Source organism: Mesoplodon mirus (genome assembly GCF_964341445.2).
Source record: "Mesoplodon mirus genome assembly, chromosome: 7".
In the NCBI taxonomy this organism is placed as follows: Eukaryota; Metazoa; Chordata; class Mammalia; order Artiodactyla; family Ziphiidae; genus Mesoplodon; species Mesoplodon mirus.
This window is the reverse complement of record NC_138983.1, coordinates 136,893,361-136,915,013: the sequence shown is the minus strand read 5'-3', so window position 1 is coordinate 136,915,013 and position 21,653 is coordinate 136,893,361. Positions and strand designations below refer to the sequence as shown.

General features: G+C 58.8%; 1 protein-coding gene across 2 annotated transcripts; it reads left to right on the top strand.

The window, feature by feature from the left end:
- The first annotated feature begins 757 nt into the window (after positions 1-757).
- On the top strand, positions 758-20,917 carry ADAMTS8 (ADAM metallopeptidase with thrombospondin type 1 motif 8). 2 transcript variants are annotated; one of them, XM_082628378.1, is made up of 9 exons: positions 758-2,262; positions 9,714-9,953; positions 10,743-10,878; positions 11,413-11,580; positions 12,682-12,983; positions 14,971-15,154; positions 17,526-17,698; positions 17,823-17,998; positions 19,730-20,917. In XM_082628378.1, exons 1-9 carry the CDS (start codon positions 1,228-1,230, stop codon positions 20,298-20,300), a joined length of 2,985 nt encoding a protein of 994 aa, XP_082484504.1. In that variant the 5' UTR covers positions 758-1,227; the 3' UTR covers positions 20,301-20,917. The 2 variants fall into 2 exon arrangements, with proteins under 2 accessions (XP_082484504.1, XP_082484505.1); XM_082628379.1 differs by lacking the exon at positions 19,730-20,917 and adding an exon at positions 18,151-18,505 and having other exon boundaries at positions 786-2,262.
- Positions 20,918-21,653: the final 736 nt, after the last annotated feature.

Here is a 21,653-nt window from a genome sequence, read left to right as displayed (position 1 = left end):
GGAATTTGCCAGGACTTGCCCTGGGATTCTGTAGTCACTAAGGAACTTTTGTGTCTGTGAGGGGCTCCTGTTCGGGATTAAGAAGCCCTGAGAGTCTCACATTCATGCTGATCCTGCATAGGCGGTGAGGGAGCAGAATGGGCTAAAATGAAGAAGGGGCGACCCCGCCTGTCTGTTGGCACCGCAACCCAGGCGGAGAACTGGGCAGCTGGGGTAGGTGAGCCGGCAAAGGCCCTGAGCCCCAGGAATCTCCCACGCTGACAACTCGGAGCCCATCCTTAGAGAACAGGACCCTTGGCCCAGCCCAGACCTGTGCCATTAGGACTGGGCTGCCAGCCAGTGCTGCTTTTTGTGGTCTTGAGAGAGGACCGTACCATTCCCCTCTCCAGGTTTCAGCCCCTCTCATCCCAGGGAGGTGACGTCGTGGGACAGAATGAATCAACTCTCATGTTCACTGGTACCCACAGCCATGGGCAGTGCGATGGGAGGTGGGAGTGCCCCCTTTCTTGAGGTCCCCGCGCAGCTGAGCACTGTTCCAGTTGAGTTTTCAGGGCCAGACACGAAGCCCCTGGAGCTCAGGTGCCCTCCTCATCAAGTGCTTACCTGCCCCGGCGTGATTCCACCCTGCTGCTACCTACCCTGGCGTAATTTACCCCTGTGCTGGGTTCTGCCCCCAGCCCCCGACCAGGCAGTCACAAAGTCCTTGGCTGCCTTAACCAGGTGGTATTGCTTGCCCCGATCCGCCGCGTGGGGTGAAAACGTGTTTTTCAGCAGACAGAGTGACTTTAATATGACCTTTCTCGCCTCCCTCTTTTGCTTTACAATGAAAAGCTCTGGAACCTTCTCTGAAGATCTCTCTTCTGCACAGTCGGATCCCCGAAGTGACACTGTCGCTGGGACCGGTGTGAGGGTCTCCTGGGGTATGTGTCCCGGGCACTTGGCCTCAGAGGAGGGAGCGACTGGGGTCTCCCCAAGGACGCTGGTTGAGGGGCCCGTCCAGCACTGGAGGAGTTAATGTGGGACCGCGTAAGCGAAGGGGAAAAAGTTGGAGTTGACACTTAAAGGGGGGCGGGGGGGGGCGGGGGAGCGAGCCCCGCTGACTCCTGATTGGTTTTACATTTCATCCAAATTTTTTTTCTCTCCTCTCTCGCTCCCTCTTTTCAGTTTCTCTCTCTGATCCCAGGGGAGGGGAAACGGGAATAGTGAGAGATCAAAAATAAACCTCTTATGTCAAAGCCGGGAAGGAAGTATAAATACGAAGGGCTCGGCAGCCCACTCTGGGCTTCCCGGGGTGGGGAGAAGGCAGGGGCGGAGGACGCGCACGCGGACGGGGAGCCAGTTGCTCGCGCTCGGCTGGGCGGGAGGGCGCGGGAGCAGCGGCAGCGCCGCCAGCCGGAGGGGCCGCCCGGGGACCGCCGCCGCCAGGCGCCCACCGGCCACGCGGCCGGCCAGCCGCCCGAGCTCCTGCCCGCGGGGACAGCGGCCGGGCCGCCAGCACCTGCCCGCGCCGGGCCCGCTTCCTCCATCGCCTGCGCCGCAGCCGCAGCCCCCATGCCCCGCGCCGCCCCCCGGTGGCCGCCGCTCCTGCTGCTGCTGCTGCTGCCGCCGCCGCCGCTCGCCCGCGGCGCCCCGGCCAGGCCTGGAGGCGGGGGGCCGGCCTCGGCGCTGGTGGTGCCCACGCGGTTGCCGGGCGGCGCGGGCGAGCTCGCACTCCACCTGTCCGCCTTCGGCCGCGACTTCGAGCTGCGCCTGGCGCCCGACGCCAGCTTCCTGGCGCCCGAGTTCAAGGTCGAGCGCCTCGGGGGCTCCGGCGGGGCGGCCGGGGGCGAGCAGGAGCTGCGCGGCTGCTTCTTCTCGGGCACGGTGAACGGGGAGCCCGAGTCGCTGGCGGCAGTCAGCCTGTGCCGCGGGCTGAGCGGCTCCTTCCTGCTGGACGGCGAGGAGTTCACCATCCAGCCTCAGGGTGCGGGGGGCTCCTTGCACCAGCCGCACCTCCTACAGCGCTGGGGGCCCGGGCGCGCAGCCGCCGCCCAAGCCCAGCCCTGGCCCGGAGCGCCCGAGTGGGAGGAGGAGAAGGGAGAGGGTCGGAGGCAAGAGGACGACGAGCAGGGCGAAGACGAGGAGGCGGAAGGCGCCAGCGAGCCGCCGCCGACCCTGGGGGCCACGAGTAGGACCAGGCGGTTTGTGTCTGAGGCTCGCTTCGTGGAAACGCTGCTGGTGGCCGATGCGTCCATGGCTGCTTTCTACGGAGCCGACCTGCAGGTAGGACTCGCTCTGCCCGGAGACGCCGGTCACCTCCCAGAGTCTCCAAATTCTTCCCTTTCCATCCCTCTGAGAAAACCCTGCCCGTTCCTCACCCCAGACAAGGTTCTGCCCTTTCTGAGCAAGCCCAGTAACTCCTTTCCTGACCCCTGACACCTGGGCTACCTCCGGCTCCTCCCATGCGTCCCTTCCAGCTTAGAGCGCGGGTCCTGGGCTTCCTCCTCCCTGCTCACCCCCCTCCCTCACATCCTGAACTGAAAGTGGGTTTTAAAGCCCCCCCCGCCCCCGCCCCAGACACCTGCCCCTCCCAACAGACATGATAAGTGAACATCTGGGGAGAACCTCCACCCCCACCCCCACGTCTCCCCGCCCTCTGCTGTCTCCAGACCTGGGAGGCTCCCAGGGAGAGGCAGCTGGGATGGAAAGATTCCCTCTGCCTACAGAACTGAGGCCGCCATAAGTAAAAGACATTGTCTGCAGGGAGTTGAACCTGGAAAGGGGCTGCCCAACTTCTGTGTGCCCAGCTGGTTCTGATCAGGGGCACGGACACCTTGCCAACCTGGCACTCAGCCCTGGCAGAACTTGGCAGTGCCGGCATCAGCACAACAAGGGAGGGGAACAGAATTTCTGCCTGGGGGCTCAGCCCGGGAAACTGAAGCTTCAGTGGAAAAGGGAAGGAGAAGGGGGTGGGGATCTGAACTCCTCTGGTGAATGTTCCTGGTGGAGCCAGAACTATCCTTGGTCCGCCCAAGCGGCTCTCCGCCCAGACACAGCTCTCTACCGAGCTGGGGCAGGAAAGCTGATTCCAGGGGACAGCTCCTGTAGCCAGGCCATTTCCAACTAGATTCCAAGATGGTGCAGAATCAGCAGGAGGTGTGTGTGTCACCCTACACCCCAACACCTCGTGAAGTGGAAGGGCTCCAGGAGAGGCTGCGCTTTCTCCTCCCTGGGGGAGCGCAGAACCAGAGACGTGCGCGGTGGAGAAGAACTGACCTGCCCAGCGGTCACAGTTTCCTGAAAAAGGCACCTTGGCCGCTGCTGCAGCTCAGTTGCTGCCTTTTCGGTGATGGCAGTCTTGGCTGGGACCCTATACTAGGCTCGGCCTGTGCCCAGCTGTTGCGGGCACCGAGTGCTTCGGCATCCCCTATGCAGCATAGTCTAGACGAGGTGCAGCCGGCCCCCCAGCTTCTCGCCCCAGCTTTCTCACTCTGCAGTCACCGGGAAATGCATTCTAGATGGAAGGGTGGGAAGAGCTGGCCGGCTCCCCTGGCTGCTGCCGGGCCGTTAAAGCCCCGCGGGCTCCATGTGCCTGTCCCGGTATTCGGTCCTCCCAGAGCACGGGGAGGCGGCTTGGAGCCGTCAGTGCGGTCTGCCCCCGGGACTGTGGGTCTGCACTGACTGAGTATCTGCTTCCCTGCCTTCCATGAGAGCAGGGGGAGGCACCAGCCGCCTTCCCTGACTCCTTTCCGCAAGCAAGTCCTCCAGAGGGTGGCAGGGGGGTGGGCTTCTCCCGTCTCGGGTGAGGATGGCTACTCCAGCTACCAGGGGCTCCATCAGAAAGCACATTCATCGCCAACCCAGAGCTGAGGGGCTCAGCCCCTCCCGTGCACGACTCCTTTCTGACAGCTGCCTGAGAACCAGGAGGTAGGAAAGCCAACAAGGACATGGAGCAGCAGCAGAAAAAGAAATTTGCCTTTCGGTCTTCAGAGCCAGAATGTCCTCCCTGGCGTTTTCCTACCATCTCACTCTGAGCTCAACGCCCAGACACTTCAGATGCTGTCTGTTTGCCTCCAGCACACACTCGGCAGCTCCGGATGTCAGAGCCTTCTGAAAGCAGACGTGCTTGCTGCCGCCAGGGCTCCCAGGCCACTGAAGCCGGGGGCTGGGCTGGGTTCTGCCCAGGTCTGCAGCACCAGACAAGTTGACTTGCTCTTCGCAGGAGCACTTCCACCCTCGTATGACCCCTCGCTGGGTGACCCAGAGCACGGTTGCCCCGTTTCCCGTGCGCACACACAGGTTTCTGGACCATTCACAGACTGGCACCTCTGCAGCAGCCGGCTCCCTCGGGCCCGGAGAGCGCGCCGCAATAGGCATCGGGCACCCTGAAGACTGAGGTCCTCTCCCTGGGCGGGCGGGGGGCTCCCTCTCTCCTCGGGGCCAGCCCTGCCGTCTCCCCCTTGGTCTCATCACGTCACTGCCTGCATCCTGCTGTCACCGCGCTGGGGTGGGGCAGGGGCCGAGACACAGCTGTCTCTATGACTGGCCCCTGGCCCTCTGCTCCGACCGCTCACCGGCTATGGAGGTGCCACAGAGCAGACCTGAACTTCTCAGCTCCATTTCCTGGGCTTCCTGGCTCAGCCAAGACAGGAGTGGATGTCAAGGGCCGGTTCCCCACGACCTTGCCTGCCCACACCCACCTCCCAAAATGGAGCCTAGTTCTTTACAAGTAACTCTCCGAGGGGCCTCCTGGAGACTTCATTCATACAGACAGAAAAAGCTTCGGGGTGTCCCGGCAACGGGGGCGTGTGAGGAGGATGAAGAGGGCCCTCCCCCTCACCTGTGAAGCGAGGTGCCTGCACTAGGGCATCGATTCTAGCCTAAACGTCGATGAGGCTGCTTCATGGTGAGTCTTCTGGAAAGTTCAGCACCACGTGGAAAAGCCACCCGCTGCGCGTGCTCAATCTGCAGAGTGGTTTCCACGCGCCACCTGGGTGGACCTACCTGTGAAAGGGCAGAGGAAGAGAGGCCAGCTCTCGCAGCACCCGAGTGCGGCGCTGCGTCACTGAGCCACGCCGCCTCCTGAGCACCAGGAGGCTCTGAGGCCCTGGCTCCCCTGACATCATCCACGCTGTGGGACTGGGTCACTGAACCCAGCAGCCCAAAGACGTCCAGCCACAGTGCGAGGCCCAGTCCTGAGAAGGAACCACCTCTGAGGCCAAGAGAAAGAATCAGCCGCGCGCAAGGCTGGTCTCGCTGCTAAGCAACAGGGGAGTCTCCCAGACACTTGAGTTCAGTCAATCCCTTGACAGGAGGGGCCCTGTCTCCCACCTTCTTCTCTGGTTTCAGAGTTAAGGAGCTCAGACAAAAGGGGCGTTCTGAAAGAAGGGACCACCTCGGAAGAGACCGTTAACTCTGTCTGCATCCGGCCGCAGCTAATTGTTCCCTGGATGAAACTGGAGCAGGAGAGGGGCGAGTGGGGACCGTGCTGCGCCCCATGGTTGGTCTGGGAAGCTGTCCTGCCAGGGCAGCAGCTGCACGCTGAGCTTCTGAACTCGCTGCTGAGCAGGGAGGGCCCCCAGAGAAGACCAGAGGAGTCCCAAGATTCAGGCTACTAGCAGGTGGTTTCCGGGAAGGGCCAAGTCACAGCCATTTCATCTCCCCTTGCCCTTGCCCCCTGGGGAAATGTCTCCCCCGCCAGCCCTAATACCCGAAGTGGCCAAGTACCCCGGCTTGCCCAGCACAGCCTCCATCTAGGCCTGTTCGTTCTGGCATAATTATTAATAGTCTCATCTTTCACTCTGAAAAGTGTCCTGTTTTGGATAATAACAGAAACAGACACATGCCCGAGTCTCCACAGGCCACGTTATATGCATGTGAAGTATGTTCCCCCACTGGCAGAAGACCAAGTCTTCTCCATCCCTTTGGTCTGCTGCCGTCAGAATGATGGACTATATGAAGTATTTCCCAAAGAGAAGGCCCTAGTGTTCAACGGTCTTTGATTCACCACTTCCCCCTCCCCCCCGGGGGGTGGGGTGGGGGGGGGAGTTGGGCAGAGACAACATCAGGGGCACCCTGGCTGGCTTGCTTGAATGCTCTGTTCGGGCTGTGCTGCAGTTTTCCTTGCAGCAGCAAAGAGGGTGGTAGTCAGTGCCGTGATGAAGCGCGTAGACTTTGACAGGAAATAGACATGAGTGGCCTTGAGCGAGTCACCCATTTCTCTGTACCTCGATTTCCTCACCAGCCTGACAGGCACAGTTATACCAATGTCCTGGCAGTGTCTGGAGGAGATGGTCAACTACGGAAGGCACCCGACCCAGAGCCTGGCACACAGTAGGTGCTCGGCGAAGCGTGGCTGGCGCTAGGGTTGCCTTGGGTGATGCATCTGTCAGAGCAGGAGGGCAGGGCGGTCCCACGCCGTTAGAGCCGGCCAGCGCTGTGCCACCTGTGCTGTCGCACGCAGCACGGCCCCTGCTCTGCCTGGACTGTGTCCACTGGGCCCCTTGTGGTGCTGGTAACTGCGTGCTTCGGCGGCGTGGCCTTGCCCCTCGCTGCTGGGAGGACGGGGACGGATGAAGGACATCTGTGCAGGACCCTGTCTTCTCTCCAGCTCTTCCTTCCTCTCCCTTTGCTTCTCCCTCCTCCCCAGCAGTCTCAGGCCCCAGAGAGATGCCAGAAGGGAGAGTGATGGCCCCGTTGCTGAGGCCGCAGGGTTTGCACGGTACCACCCCTCCTCTCCCGGCCTCTCCCAGGCGTGCTGCGAGGAGAGCGCGGGGCCCACAGCGTCAGGGATGACGCTCTGAAGAGAAGGAGCTGCTGGAAGTGTGTTGGGCCCGGGCCCAGCCTTCGCCAGACTCCCGCCATAGCTGCTGGCCTTGGCTGCACGGGAGGGAGCTCCGGGGGAGGGATCTCCTTGTTTGTGTCTCAGAGAATCAGAGGGCTAGGTCCCAGCCTAGCTGGCGGAGTGTCTTTTCGCTCCTCCAGGTCCTGGGGGCGCCAATGGAGAAGGAGGCCCCCTGAAAAGTGCCCACCTTTCCGTAAGGAGACCCAAGGGCAGGAGATCCCCAGGCCATTCCAGAGTCGGGTTGTGTGACCACCCCGGCCCGGCTGGCCCTGGGCTCTGACCTACCCGACCTGGCTGTGGGGCGGTTGTCTGCTGGGGGCCCTGCTGCAGCCCGCAGCCCGCACCCACGTGGTGCACAGGGAGGTATAAATAGACAGGGCGCGGTAGAGCAAGCGAGCTAACCTTCTCCTTGACTGGCTCCTGGGCCCACTCTCTGTGGGACTGAGTCAGGCCTGCCCTTTTGGACCAGGAGATGGACCAAGAAGCGGGGGCTCACAGACTCACGGCCGCCCACCCACCCAGGCCCGGTGGCCCTTCCCCCAGGGCGCTGTCAGATGCACAGGCAGCCGGGCCACCGTTCCTCAGAGGAGCTGATGGTGGCTAGAGCATCCCGTCCCCAAAAGTGCAGTGAGGCAAGACAGAAGGGGAGGGGAGCCGGACCAGGACTGGGGACTTGAACAGAAACTCTGGCCCACACAGTCCTGGCAGCCCTCTTGCGATGGGAATTATCTTCTGAGAAAGCAGCCAGAAGGACCTTCAAATGTCCTCCCGTCTAACCCACCTCCTGGAAGGCAAACGGCTCTCAAGCCAGCTCAGCCCCCCAGTTGTTCCTCGGTGTCGGGAGAAGATGCTGTGAGCTGCCTGAACTCAAGCAAGCAGACTCCAAGAATCTCAGTGTCGGGATGCGCCCCCCCGTGCCGGCCTTTGTGCAGCAATTTGTACGTGTGCACCTCTGGTTTTCATCGGGGACGTGCCCATCGCATGGTCTCTGCTAGTCTGACCAGGCAGCTTGGGAACCAGACCCTTCTGAGACCTTAGGTCTTCCGTTCCTTATTCTGAGCCTTTGGGGACTGCTTCGGAGCATCTGGCATCTCTCATCTTCTCACCTTCTTTGTAAGACGTCAGCTCCCCAGTTTTGAGATTGTGAAGGTGGGACTGAAAGGAAGGCCTCCTGTGAGGAGAGCTTCAGGTTGTCTCGGAAGAAGTTCCCGGACTTAGCCCCTGGTCCTTCCTGGGGTAGGAGATCCCGGACGCAGCAGAGGCCTGGAGGAAGTAGCCCCAGAAAGCTGCCAGTCCTCAGCCCTCGCCCCCAGCTGCATACTGATGTGATTGCTTGTTTCCCTCAGGAATCTGACTCCAGGGGCTGGTGCCAAGTTTCAGCTTTGCTGATAAGATGTTTACATCAGCCTAAACATAGCTGGAGTGCTTGACACACTAAGTAACCTGCCAACCCCTGTTTGTAGGGCTTACAAAATATCTGGCTGGTTGCCTGCGAGGTGAACAGACAGATCCCATTCACACACAATGGGATTCGTCTAGAACTCGCACACGTGGCCTCAGCCCGTGGAATGTCCGTCTCTAGCCTTTCACCCTCCTCTCCTTCCTTCTTCTGCCACCTTCCAGAACACAGGAGGGAAGAAAGAGAGGCTACAGGAGGTGGTGCCCTAGGGAGCAGGGAGCAGGGCTGGCCGCACCCCTGGCTGGAGGCCTGAAGGCCCGTATGCCTCTGCCCCATTCGTCTCCTGTTCTGTGAAGTCATCCAGGAGGGCTCCCTTCTGGAGGTCCTGGAGGCGGAAGAGTGAGCCCCATCGGGCCTCCCCCAAAGCCTTGGGAGCAGTTGGCAGCCCAGGGTTGGGGCAGCGGCCAAGCACCGATGTCAACGCCTTCAGCTGGCCTTGGTGGGACCGGAAGCAGTGGGAGCCTGAGCGCCTGGGTCTCAGCGACCCACCCGATTCTCTCCCACCCCAGGCAGAGGGGAATAAACCCTCTGGGCTGTCCAGGCAGAAGCCAGGAGGCCAAGCCCTGGGAAGCTTACTGAGAAGAGCGTAGACCTCAGAGACAGACACGCTTGGGCTGGCACTCCAGCTTTAAGAGCTGCGCGGCTGTCGACAAGTTATTTAACTTGTGAGAACTTCCACTCCCTCGTTCGTGAAATGGGGATGACAATCCCTACTTCCCAGAGTTATTGTGAGCATTTAATGAGGTGACACGTGTACCGTCTGTGACTGGTGCAGAGAAGCTATTGTCAGGAGTGACCATCAGAGCAAAGTTTTCCCATCCTGGAGAGTAGGGGTTACCCCAGCAGACATCAGGAAAATTCTCGACGGATTTTAACCTTGGGCGCTCAGATAATTGCTTCTGGGCTGAGGGCGGAGAGGGGATGGGTGGCTGGCAGGGAGACGGTTGGTGTCAAGGTTAAGGTAGAATAACCAGTGCAGTCCACTAGAAGAACTTTCCGTGATGATGGAAATAGTCCGTCTGCTCAGTCCGATGCAGTAGCCACGAGGCATACACGGCTATTGGTGCTCTTGAAATGGGGCCAGTGTGGCAGAGGAGCTAGGATGTTAATTTTATTGAATTTTAATGGATTCAGATGTCCGTGGCCACATGTGGCTGGTCAGGATGTTAAACACTTAAGCTTTGGAGCCAGGCGTTCTGGGTTCACACGCTGGTTGACACACTGGCTCTGGGACCTTGGGCCACCTACTGAGCCGTGAATTTCTTATAGGTACAGTGAAGGGAAGTAATGCCAGGGCCTTGGGGGTTTGGTGAGCCTTCACCGAGGTGCTGTGTACCGAGGCCCAGCACACAGGGTGCATAACGGCGTGACGGCAGGGGCGGGCGGCAGCCAGGAGATCTCCCCCTCCCTCTCCACCCCTGCTTCCTGCAGAACCACGTCCTGACGCTGATGTCTGTGGCGGCCCACATCTACAAGCACCCCAGCATCAGGAACTCCATCAACCTGATGGTGGTGAAGGTGCTGATCGTGGAGGATGAGCGATGGGGCCCCGAGGTGTCAGACAACGGCGGGCTGACGCTGCGCAACTTCTGCCGCTGGCAACGGCGCTTCAACCAGCCCAGCGATCGGCACCCCGAGCACTTTGACACGGCCATCCTGCTCACCAGACAGGTCCGGGGCCGCTGGGAACCGGGGGCGGGCTGGGAGGGCGCGCCGAGGGGACCAGACACGGGGACCGGCTCCCTGCTGGCCCCAGCTAGACACCAGGAGCCTCGTGTGTGGACAAGAAGGAGGAGGTCACGAGGACATGTAGGAGGTATTTGCGAGGCAAGGAGAGGCATTCGTGGGGGCTCTTCTCCAGAAGTTTGTGACCAGCTGTCTGCTGAGGTCATAACAAGAGGAAACGGGCTCAAACTGCCCAGAGAGCGATGTGGATCTGGAACTAAGACAGGAGGTCCAGCTGCAGTGGGGGTTAAAGCCGGTGGAGGTAACCAGGGGGTCCCCTCAAGATTTCCCCAATGGCAGGAGGCCTGCCCATCTCCCTGGTGTGGTTTAAACAGATGGCTTCCTGAAGGCCAGCAAGTGTGATCATGTGTGGAGACCCTGCTCACCCCCCAGGCCGCACGCACAACCCCAAGGCGAGTGCTGTGTTTTTTAGCCCCACTTTACAGCTGGGGAAAGCGAGGCACAGAGCTGCCACCCCGTGGCAGCGCCCGCAGTCAGGCCCCGGCCACCTCGCTGTGGGGTCCACACCCTTAACCACCGCCAGGCTCTCCCACCTCCCGGGACAAGCTTTCCGAGTCCCCGGCAGCCCGAGGACATGCCGACACACAAGGAGAGACGGCCTTTGGGGAGAAATAGGGATTTGGCTTAAAACGTGTCCTGCGTCTCCGGAGGCGCAGGAATGGGAAGGGTTTCCGTTCTGTGTCTGTCCTCACGTCCCGCTCTCTCCGCGAGCAGAACTTCTGCGGGAAGGAGGGCTTGTGTGACACCCTGGGCGTGGCGGACATTGGCACCATCTGTGACCCCAGCAAAAGCTGCTCCGTGATCGAGGACGAGGGCCTGCAGGCGGCCTACACTCTGGCCCACGAGCTCGGTAAGGCTCGCCACACCAGAGGCCTGGGCTGCTGGACCGGGTGGGAGGACCCGCCCTCCCGAGTCCAGCCGGTGAGGCCCCCCCAGGACCCTGCCGCCTCTCGGGGCCACCCCTCCTCGTTCCGGCAGGGTGACTCTGCCCTCGTGCTGTCTCCACCCCCACCCTGAGCACGGGGCCATCCTCAGAGGTCACCAGGGAAATGCCAGTGCTCAGGTAGAGCCGTGGGGCCGCATCCCGGCTAAGCAGTCAGGATTCTGGAAGGTCAGCTAGCGAATGACTGAGACGAGTGTGAATCCGCACAGGCCCCGGCAGAAAATAAAGGGACCCCGGTGTTCCTGGTGCTCTGAGCAAGCTTCCTGGGAGAGGAGAGCCAGGCACGGTGGGCCGGGAACAGTCTTTGAGGAATAAGTGGAGCGCTGTGGTGGTCCCTCGGGGAGCTGGCGCTGCGTAGGCCTTCAGAGGCCCTCTGTCCCCTGGGCGGATGGCTGGGGGCAGTGGCGACGCTGGGTGGACCGCGGGTCTCGTCCTCCCCAGGGCACGTCCTCAGCATGCCCCACGACGACTCCAAGCCCTGTGCTCGGCTCTTTGGGCCCCTGGGCAAGCACCACATGATGGCGCCCCTCTTCGTCCACCTGAACGAGACGCTGCCCTGGTCCCCCTGCAGCGCCATGTACCTCACGGAGCTCCTGGACGGCGGGCACGGTAGGTCCCCCAGGCTCCTCCCTGGCTGGCAGCCGGCACCTGCAGCGCAGACATCTCGGCCTGGGAGAGACTCAGGAGCTATGTCCCCGCCACCCCGCCAGGCTCAGTGTTCAGACCACTCCACAGAGCATGCCCTTCCTTGGCCCAGCTTCCAGCAGCCCCTTTCGATTATCCCACAGAGCAGGTGGAAGTAGTCTGAGAAGGTCTGTCTGGAGGAGGTGGGTTCGGACAGAGCTCGAAGGGATGGAAGAATTTTTGTCGTGCAGAGGGGAGAAGGGAGCTTCTGGCTGGAGCGATAGATCACAGGGTAGTGTGCAAATGGCAGAGAGGCAGGAAGCGCCCCGTGAGGGCAGGGAGTGGGGCGAGGTGCTTGGTGAAGACAGCCTGACTTGTTGAGTAAAGCAGTGAAAACACAACTGGTTCTTTTTTTTTTTTTTTTTTTTAGTCTCTGCTTTACAACAAAGTGAATCGGTCATACATCTGTTCCCACATCCCCTCCCTCCTGCGTCTCCCTCCCTCCCACCCTCCCCATCCCACCCCTCCAGGTGGCCACAAAGCACCGAGCCGATCCCCCCGCGCCACGCGGCCACCCCCCACCATCCATCCACCCCACGCCCGGCAGTGTATACACGTCCATGCCTCTCCCCCGCCCTGTCACAGCCCCCACCCCTCCCCATATCCCCAAGCCCACCCCCAGTAGGTCTGTGTCTCTATTCCTGTTTTACCCCTAAGTTCTTCATGACATTTTTTTACAACTGGTTCTTGATTCTTGGTACAAAAATAATAGATTATCCAACATCAATACTTTGGCTTTATTTCTCCTGGCCTGGTTTTTAAGAGTCCATTTACATCCCCAATTATACTGTGACGTAGGTTAGTGTTACAATTAGCTGGCCTTCCCTAGGTAGACACTGAATGCGTATAAGATGTTCTGGATACCAAAAGAAATGCAACCCTTAAAACAAACAATTGCTACTGATGGTCTAAACTTGGAGGAGCTTCTGTGGATGACTGAGTGCTGACGGTTTGTAGGTGGAGGTCAAGGAGGCCTCGCGTGTGATTGGGGGGACCCTTCTTCCTACTCCTCTGCTTCCTCCACAGGAGACTGTCTCCTGGACGCCCCTACCTCGGCCCTGCCTCTGCCCACAGGCCTCCCCGGCCACAGGGCCCTCTACGAGCTGGACCAACAATGCAAGCAGATCTTTGGGCTGGGCTTCCGCCACTGCCCCAACACCTCTGCTCAGGACATCTGTGCCCAGCTCTGGTGCCACAGGGATGGCGCCGAGCCCCTTTGCCACACGAAGAATGGCAGCCTGCCCTGGGCGGACGGGACGCCTTGCGGGCCCGGGAGCCTCTGCTTGGATGGCAGCTGCCTGCCTGAGGAGGAAGTAGAGAAGCCCAAGGTGAGGGACGGCCACTGGGAGTGGGGGACAGGGAGAGGGAGGGCTGCTTCCAAGGAGGAAACCACAGTTGAGATCCATGAACTAAGAGACTCTGGGCCTGGGGGCAACTCTGAGGGAAAATCACTCACCTCTGGACAAAGCAAAGCATATTTATCCGAAGCCGAGAGGAGCTGTTCAAGTCTGTACTCAGAGCCGATGGATGACGTCAGCAGGGCTCCGGGCCTTTGGGGGACTCCGCCTCTGGGGCTGCCGCGGAGTCGACGTGAGGCTTGGTGCTAGGTGTGGAACACTCCAGTGCAAAAGCAGTTGTGGGGACGCAACAAACAGAAGCCGTTATGAATTCTATTATAAGCAGGTAGCATGACAGCAGAGGAGGGACATCCAATCAAGAACGAGGGGAAGGTATTCCTATCCTACCCGTGTCGGAGCCGAACGCATAGCTAGGGGTCAGGAGAGTGAGAGTAATTGTGGGAACTCCTTGCGCAAGGAGGAGGGAAGGAGGAATCAGAATCACATCTGACCAGGCAGAGAAAACCTGGCAGAGTAAACTCGCAAGGAAAGGCAAGGCAGTGCCAGTGAGAGTTTTTAAATGATTTGCTTCTTTGCCCTGCTCTTAATACATCCTAACTGTGAGGCTGATCACATTTCTCTGCGAGTCACTGAGCCATCTGTGAAACAGCATCCACCGGGTTCGCAGCCTGGGCCTGGCCCAGCTCTGAATCACCAGGGTGGCCTGTGCACTCACCCTCTGGAGGGCTGTCCTCGGGGGGTGCTTCCATTGCACTGAGGCCCAGGAGCCCGCGGGGGCGGGGAAACCACATGCTTCTTCTAAGCCTGAGCCAGGACGGGATCCATGGATTCATTCTCAGCTCCCTCCCAGCCTACACCCCGACACTGAGCTTCTCCCAACCCTGTCCTGTAGCGTGTGCTTCACACGTTCCTGAGGGGAGAGGCAGGGAGGGAGCCCATCCAACCTTTCCCAGCACCACAGCCAAGCCCAGTACAGGGAAAGGTGGCCAGAAAATGATCACGGGATGATGCTTATCCCCTATTTTCAAGGGGAAAAGACAGATCATAAAATACTGTATATATATACATATGTGTGTGTGTGTGTGTGTGTGTATATGTATATGACAGAATCATATCTGTGTAAAATAAAACCTGGCACCTTCATGATTCTATAGTCAGAGCAAAGGTACAAAAGGATATTGATGAGAATCATGTCAATTGTTTCATCTGGGTAGTGGTATTTTGTAAGCGTTACTTTCTTTTTTATACCTTTCTGTATTTTTCATTTTTTATATGAGCACATATGACTTCTGCAACTTTTTAAAAATTATTTTCATTTTGAAAACTTAATGAACCTACCCAAGGCAATGCCTTGTCCTCAGGGTCAGTTGTAAAGTTGGAAGCAACTCTAGTTTAGTTCCCAGCACCATCCTACCTGGCAGCTGGCAGACTAGTGGCCACACCTCCTAGAGATGAGTCCTTCAGATCAGAACTTACCTGCCTCAGCACTGGTGGCATCTGGGCTGCGTGCGTCCTGGCTGTGGGAGGCTGTCGTGCTCGTGGCTGGATGTTTAGCAGCACCCTGTCCGCCACCTGCTCGAGGCCAGCAGCCTACGCCCTGCCCAGCTGTGACAACCACAGGGTCTCCGAACACTGCCACGTGTCCCGGCCGATGGAGAACCGCTGCGCTAGACCCAACCTTATTCCCATAAAAGTGTTTCACTCAGCAACTCCTGTTGAGCGCCTTACAAAGGGCAAGGCACTGTTGTAGACAGCAGGGGCCAGCCGCGAGCAAGGCCAGCACAGACTGTGATCCGGGAGCCGTGGCTGCATGGGCCACACAGCCCCTGCACAGATGAATCAGGCAGTTTACTGAACAGCATGCACCAGGACGGGCGCAACTAGGCGAGGAGGTCACACTAAGAGCCGAGGCCTCCTGCCCTCTGCTCCCCACTCAGCTCAGCCTTGTGTGTTGCAGGCCGTGGTGGATGGAGGTTGGTCCCCGTGGGGACCCTGGGGAGAATGTTCACGGACCTGCGGAGGAGGAGTACAGTTTTCACACCGCGAGTGCGAGGACCCCGAGCCTCAGAACGGAGGGAGATACTGCCTGGGTCGGAGAGCCAAGTACCAGTCGTGCCACACGGAGGAGTGCCCCCCTGATGGTAATCGCCACACCGGCCAGAGCAGCTGCTGTGTTGCCTGCAGCAGATCCCCAGAGGAGTCCGGGGGTCTCCCGGGCACAGAGCTTTCCTGGGTGCAGACATAAATGGTTGAGAGCAGCCCGTGGCGACCCAGGACACCTCTCCCTGTCCAGGGAGAGCCTGGCAGAGTCAAGGAGAGACACTGCCCCGGTCTTCCAAGATGCGGAGATGGAGGGCGTCACTCCCAACCAAACTTATTCATTAGAGCTGGGGGAGGGCTTTGCAGAGGGGCAAGCATCTAGGATAACGTCTGAACCCTCGTCTGTATGCAGAATGGAGGCGTTTTCCAAAGCCAGGGTCAGAGCCAAACCTCCAGTATCTTTCCAGCCAACATCCAGCTCAGGGCGGAGGGAAGATTTCTGCATCTGACCCTAAGGCACATTCCCCCTGAGAAGAGTTGCCCATCTCCCCTTGGAGCGTGGTAACTGCCTGGCGGCCCCTTCTTGGGAAGCAGCCCCACCTCTGCCTCTCCTGGGGACGTCCTTCCCGGTGCCTGCTAGAAAGCCCACACATTAACGTAGGGGCAGTAGACCACGTGAGAGCAAACCACCGCAGGTCTTTTCCCCACCATCCCATCCAGCTCCCCTTGTGCAGCCCCAGGAAGTATTGGCAGGCAGCAAACGACAAGCAGAGAGATGCATCCAAGCGCAGAGGCATACTGGCATTGGAATGGTGTCTAATGAGGGAATCTGGAGGCTTTGCAGTTTTGCAAGATGAGGAGGATCAGTAACGGCAGGAAGCCCTAGAAACTCTGCCCTGGAACCGTGAGAGTCTGCCTGGCACACGGGTGAAGCGTTCCTGGGGGAATGAGAGAGAGAGAAAGGGGAAGGGAATGAATATAGGCATGAGGTAGACACGAACCATAGGTGATACCATGATTTCCGGTGCACCGGGACCAGCCATCTCAGTCAGTGAGTGTTTTGGTGCCTCTTGTGTGCGTAGAACCGGAATAGGTGTTATAAGGACATAAGAAGCATGTTCTCTTCCTCAGGGAAATGCAGATCTTGTTAGAGATCCAAACCCCTTTTACAGAGCAATTAAAGGTCAATCTGTGAGGCACAGACCCCAGACTGACAAGGAATCCAGAGCGAGGAGAGGCCTGGCCTGGCCGGAAGCTTCTTGGGGAGTCAGGGCTGAGCGGGGCCTGGAGGGCTGAGACAGGGATGAGGTGCAGGAGGCCGTGCTGCAGTGGGGGCTAGGATCCCCCCCCAGGGCACAGCTGAGCAGAGCAGGCCAGCGTTTCCAGGCCAGCCAAGGGTGCGTAAAAGCTAAAATAGCCTCAGGAGGTCCTCTGTGCTGGCTGTCCCATCAGGTCACCTGGGAAGCTTTTCCAAACACAGAGGCCCAGACGCCTCAGGTGTCCTGACTCAGAATCTCAGGAGGAGTGCATGGCCGGCTGGGATTTGAAGCTCCTCAGACCATGCAGGTGTGCAGCTGGCGTGGAGAACCTTGGTAGTAAGAGCGGGTTTAACTTCAGGATTATGGAAGGGAAAAACCCAGGTCTTACTTCAGACAGATTGTTCTGGAGGCAGCATGCAGCAGGACGGGAGAGGAAGCAGGCTGTGTGTCGGAGGCTGGGCACCAAGTCTCACAGGAAACCACAGGCCTTGGCTTGTGAGCAGTGGACCAAGATGCTGACAGTGGGAAGGAGACATTTAAAATCACAGATCGTCCTGAGAAGAGTACAGGACTTAATGACAGGTTGGAAATAGTGGATGTAGATGCGCAAATATTCAGAAGATACCAGGGTTCCGGTCTCAGGCTGGAATGTGGTAGCATTACCAAATGAAACTCCAGCCAGTTCTTCATATGGAGAAACCATATGGAGTTGGGCCTCACTGAGCTGGAGGTAATTGCAGCATCTACAAATGGAGCTCCCCCAGAGAGACCCAGAATTACAGCAAGTGGGGTGGAGAGGCAAGGTCAGAACTAGAGATGTAGATCTGGGAGCCTTTGGCCACATGTCCACGGAGGTCAAGATAAATCACGATCAGCAGAGGCCCCAAAACATAACTCCACGTGTCATTCTGTGCTTCCCCTGTCCCCACCTAAATGTATTCATCTGTAAAGCAGAATTAATATTCCCCCCAAACGGGAAGACTATTTTCCCCAGAAAGCCCAGCTGAGGCTGGCTGCTCCTTTCCTTGCCCCGTGAGTCAGGCCTTAAGTCGGTGTCTAGGAAAGTTGGGGCCAGGTGACACTGGACCTCTGTCCTCGGGTTGGGTCAAGTCCGGGAGGAAGAAGTGTGCCCAGAATCTCGGCATTTCTCCCATGGGGTCCTCCCTGCTTCAGCTCAGCCTGTTAACTCCAGGCCCTCTCGCCCTCATTTTAGGGAAAAGCTTCAGGGAGCAGCAGTGTGAGAAGTACAATGCCTACAATTACACGGACGTGGATGGGAACCTGCTGCAGTGGGTCCCGAAGTACGCAGGGGTGTCCCCCCGGGACCGCTGCAAGCTGTTCTGCCGAGCCCGGGGGCGGAGTGAGTTCAAAGTGTTCGAAGCCAAGGTGAGGATCCTTCTGGAACTCAGGTGCACAGGTGTGGAGGAAGGCCCCCTGGCCTGAGCCCGAGAGTGGGCGGCGTCAGTGCTCACTGGGCCCTCTGACCGCCCCCCTCCCTTCCCCACTGCAGGTGATCGACGGCACCCTGTGCGGGCCCGAGACTCTGGCCATCTGTGTCCGTGGCCAGTGCGTCAAGGCCGGCTGTGACCACGTGGTGGACTCGCCTAGGAAGCTGGACAAATGCGGCGTGTGTGGCGGCAAAGGCAACTCGTGCAGGAAGGTGTCCGGTTCCCTCAACCCCTCCAGGTGGGTCTCCCCAGAAGTTCTGTCCCCAGCTGCGCGAGCGGACCGGGCTTTGGAGTCACAGGGGCCTAAGTTTGAATTGTGGCTGCTACTCCATCCCCGTGGAGCACTGAGCTTCAGTTTCTTCATAAAGCGCGGTGTCCTCTCTATCTCAGAGTCGCTGTGACGAGGCACGAGATGGGCAGAACACTTGGCCCAGGGTCTGGCCCGCAGAGATGACGGCTCTCGGGGCAGCCAGAGGCCACTCGGATAGGGATGTGTCTTCTCTGAGTCAACTGGCAGTAGAGCTACACTGAGTAACCGGGACCTTTGCCAGAAAGCAGCTCTTCCAGGCCTGCTGTGGGAAGGACATTTCACCCTAATCTGATGGGCCCTGCCCTTTCTGCAGGTGGATCTTCAGAAACGGGGGCCCACAGGGGGGTCTTGGCAGCCTCAGGGCTTCATGGATCTGAGAACTCTAGACGCTTTCTCACACCTTAAAGCCACACGTTCATAAAGCTCCTATATCTATCTGTTTAAGTGCTTTCACTTCTGTGGGCTCGACGGACTCCTAAAATACGTCTACTGGGGCCACGACCGTTACTCCCCTTTTACAGATGAGGAAGCTAAGGCACAAAGAGATTACATGACTCTTCTAAGGTCACAGTGGTAGGTCATGGCGGCCAGAGGTGAGCCTAGGTTTATCCACTCCCGGGCGGTTTTTTCCTGTCCCCCACACACTTCCCGGGAGGAATGGCTAGGGCCTGCGGCCACACTGCGCCCCCAGCCGGCTCCCTCGCTCGCTCTCCTCTCATCAGCCTCAGAAAACAGAATCCGCCTATGGCAGACAACTCAGGAGTCTTTTCAAATTTAAACTCAAAGGATATAGAAAAAAGCAGCACGGGGTGTGGGACAGTCAGACACTGAGTCCCTTCCCAGAGCTCTCTCAGGCATTAGACGTGGGGCCTGGGGTCCTTTCTCAGCTGCCCAGTGGGCGTGAGGCAAGGGCAGCAAAGAGCAGAGTGACCGTCCTCCTCAGTACTCCTCCCTTCCCTCCCAGCCCACGAAACCAAATACTTCTGCCCCAAAAGAGAAGAAGAAGAATTAAGGTTTCTCCATCCCACGTAAAGCCCCAGACCCACAATAAAGTTGAAACGTTTTCCCCAAACAGCATCCCAGCACCCCAGACAGCCCCGCTCATGGTGCTGGGCACGCCCAGAAGAAGCCTCCTCAGAGCAGGCTGTGTTGCCCTGCTTCCTGCCCTAGAGCCACGATAACCAAATCCCAGCAACTGATGGACTCTAAGAGGTGGCGTGAGGCGTCCATCTGGTCAGCTTCCGGAATCGGTGTGTGGATCAGATTTTTCCACATGGGTGTGAGCTCTGGGATGAAAGTGGCCAAGCAAAGTTTACACCAGTGCAAGGAGCTGCACGTGCCTGAGATCTCTTTTCAGCCAAGAGCCCAGGTTTGGCAGCAACGCGGCTCAGCGCTCACCCCCTCTAGGCTGCCTTCCCCTCTGTGCTATTGTCGAGATCTAAACTCCAAACGTTTGAAATAGAGCTCCCAGGCCAAGCAAAAGTCCCGGTGTACCAAGTGTTCCTGTCAGCCTCAGCAGCTAATCTACTGAGCACTTTGGGGCGACTACTTCCTTATTTGCTAGCAAACTTTTGTCCGCCCACCCCCAGTCCCCGCATGCTGACTTCCTGAGCACCGGGCTGGGGAGCCACGGGTCCTAAAGGTGTCTTCCTGTCATAGTTATGGCTACAATGACATCGTCACCATCCCAGCTGGCGCCACTAACATTGACGTGAAACAGCGGAGCCACCCAGGGGTCCAGAACGACGGCAACTACCTGGCCTTGAAGACGGCCGACGGGCAGTACCTGCTCAATGGAAACCTGGCCATCTCCGCCGTGGAACAGGACATCCTGGTGAAGGGCACCATCCTCAAGTACAGCGGCTCCATCACCTCCCTGGAGCGGCTGCAGAGCTTCTGGCCCCTGCCTGAGCCCCTGACCGTGCAGCTCCTGACAGCCCCTGGGGAGCTCTTTCCCCCCAAAGTCAAGTATACCTTCTTTGTCCCTAATGACGTGAACTTCAGCATGCACAGCAGCAAAGAGAGAGCGACGACCAACGTCATCCAGCCCCTGCTCAACGCGCAGTGGGTCCTGGGAGACTGGTCTGAGTGCTCCAGCAGCTGCGGGGCCGGCTGGCAGCGGCGGGCGGTGGAGTGCCGCGACCCCAGAGGCCAGGCCTCCACCACCTGCGACGAGGCTCTGAAGCCTGAGGATGCCAAGCCGTGCGGAAGCCAGCCGTGCGCCCCGTGATCCGGCGGGCGGGCCAGGCTTATGCTCATGGACTCGGGGCACGGGGTGCAGACCAGGGTCACGCTACGGTGACCCCACGTCTGGGGGTGGCGTGGCCTGCCTACCCAGGTCCCCCACTGCTGCAGCTGGGCGTGAATCCATGGGGGGAGGAGAGGAGAGGAGAGGAGACAGACCACAGACGCTAAAGTCTACTGTCTAGTGGGTTGGACCTCGCTTGGGTTCCAGTAGAGGGCATAGGTTAAAAGGTAAAGAGTACTCTTACGGACCCGAAAAGAAGACTTGGTCAGCCTGTTTGCAAAGGACTAACAAAGTTAAACGAAAAAAGTTTTTTCTACTTGGTCCCCTCGTTACACCATCTACCTCAGAGGGGAACACTTAGTCAAGGAGAGGTGTGGAGTGGGGTGGACTGTGAGCGCCAAAGCAAGCACTGTAGCTGTGCCCTGAACTGCCTTCAGAAATGCCCAGGACTGTCTTCAGGATTAAACCCATCGCCTGGAGGGCTGCGAGTCGCAGGATGGTGGAGAGCCCCGTGTTCTCAGGCTCGCGCCTGCAGGGGTGGATCCACTTCAAGTATTTATGCAAATGTGTCTCTGAACTAAAGTGTGATCTTGCGCCAATGGAGTGGTCTGATCTGGTTCGGTATTGCTTTGGAAAGGGCAGGGGACCCAGGGCCCAAGGACAGAGGCTAAAACTAGGTCGGCTCTCCTTGAGCACAGCCAGGGAAGCTGGCACCTTGCCTGCACCTCTGAGGCCTCCCCCGAGTTCTCACGTCTGCTGAATCCAGGCCATTCAGGCAAGTCTTTATCTGCAAAATCTAGACCAGTGGTTCTCAAACTTTAGTGGGCATTAGGGTCATCTAAAGGGCTGCTTGAAACACAGATGGCTGCGCCCCACCCCAGAGTTTCCGATTCAGCGGGTCAGGGGCCTGAGAATCCACATTTCTAACAAGTTCCCAGGTGACATGGAGGCTGCTAGTTTGGGGGCCGCACTCTGAGAACCACTGCTCTAGTGGAAGCTCCCAGCTCTGAGGTAACAAAACGTTATACTCGAGAAAGCCCATGCTGCTCCACTCTGCATATGTCCTCATCCTCACATTTACATACTGACCAGGCAGAGATACAAGATTCTCCTCGCATCTGAGGAATGCTGCACCTGTTTCTAAGTAACATCATCCCAATGACCTCAGCTCCTTCTCTCCACGCCAAATGTCATTCCCAGCTCACAACTCTTTTGACCCAGACAAATTGCAACTGTCCCAATCAGCCCTTTTACATAGCCTGACCTTCCCCACTAGCCACCTGAAACCTGCCTGAGAGCCTCCCAAGTCCCATCTTCCCTCCATGTCACCTCATC

Coding starts and splice junctions, on each gene's coding strand:
- ADAMTS8 (XM_082628378.1), top strand. CDS start 1,228: ATGTCAAAGCCGGGAAGGAAGTATAAATACGAAGGGCTCGGCAGCCCA. Junction 10,879..11,412: donor CACTCTGGCCCACGAGCTCG/GTAAGGCTCGCC, acceptor CGTCCTCCCCAG/GGCACGTCCTCAGCATGCCC. Junction 17,999..19,729: donor GGTTCCCTCAACCCCTCCAG/GTGGGTCTCCCC, acceptor TTCCTGTCATAG/TTATGGCTACAATGACATCG.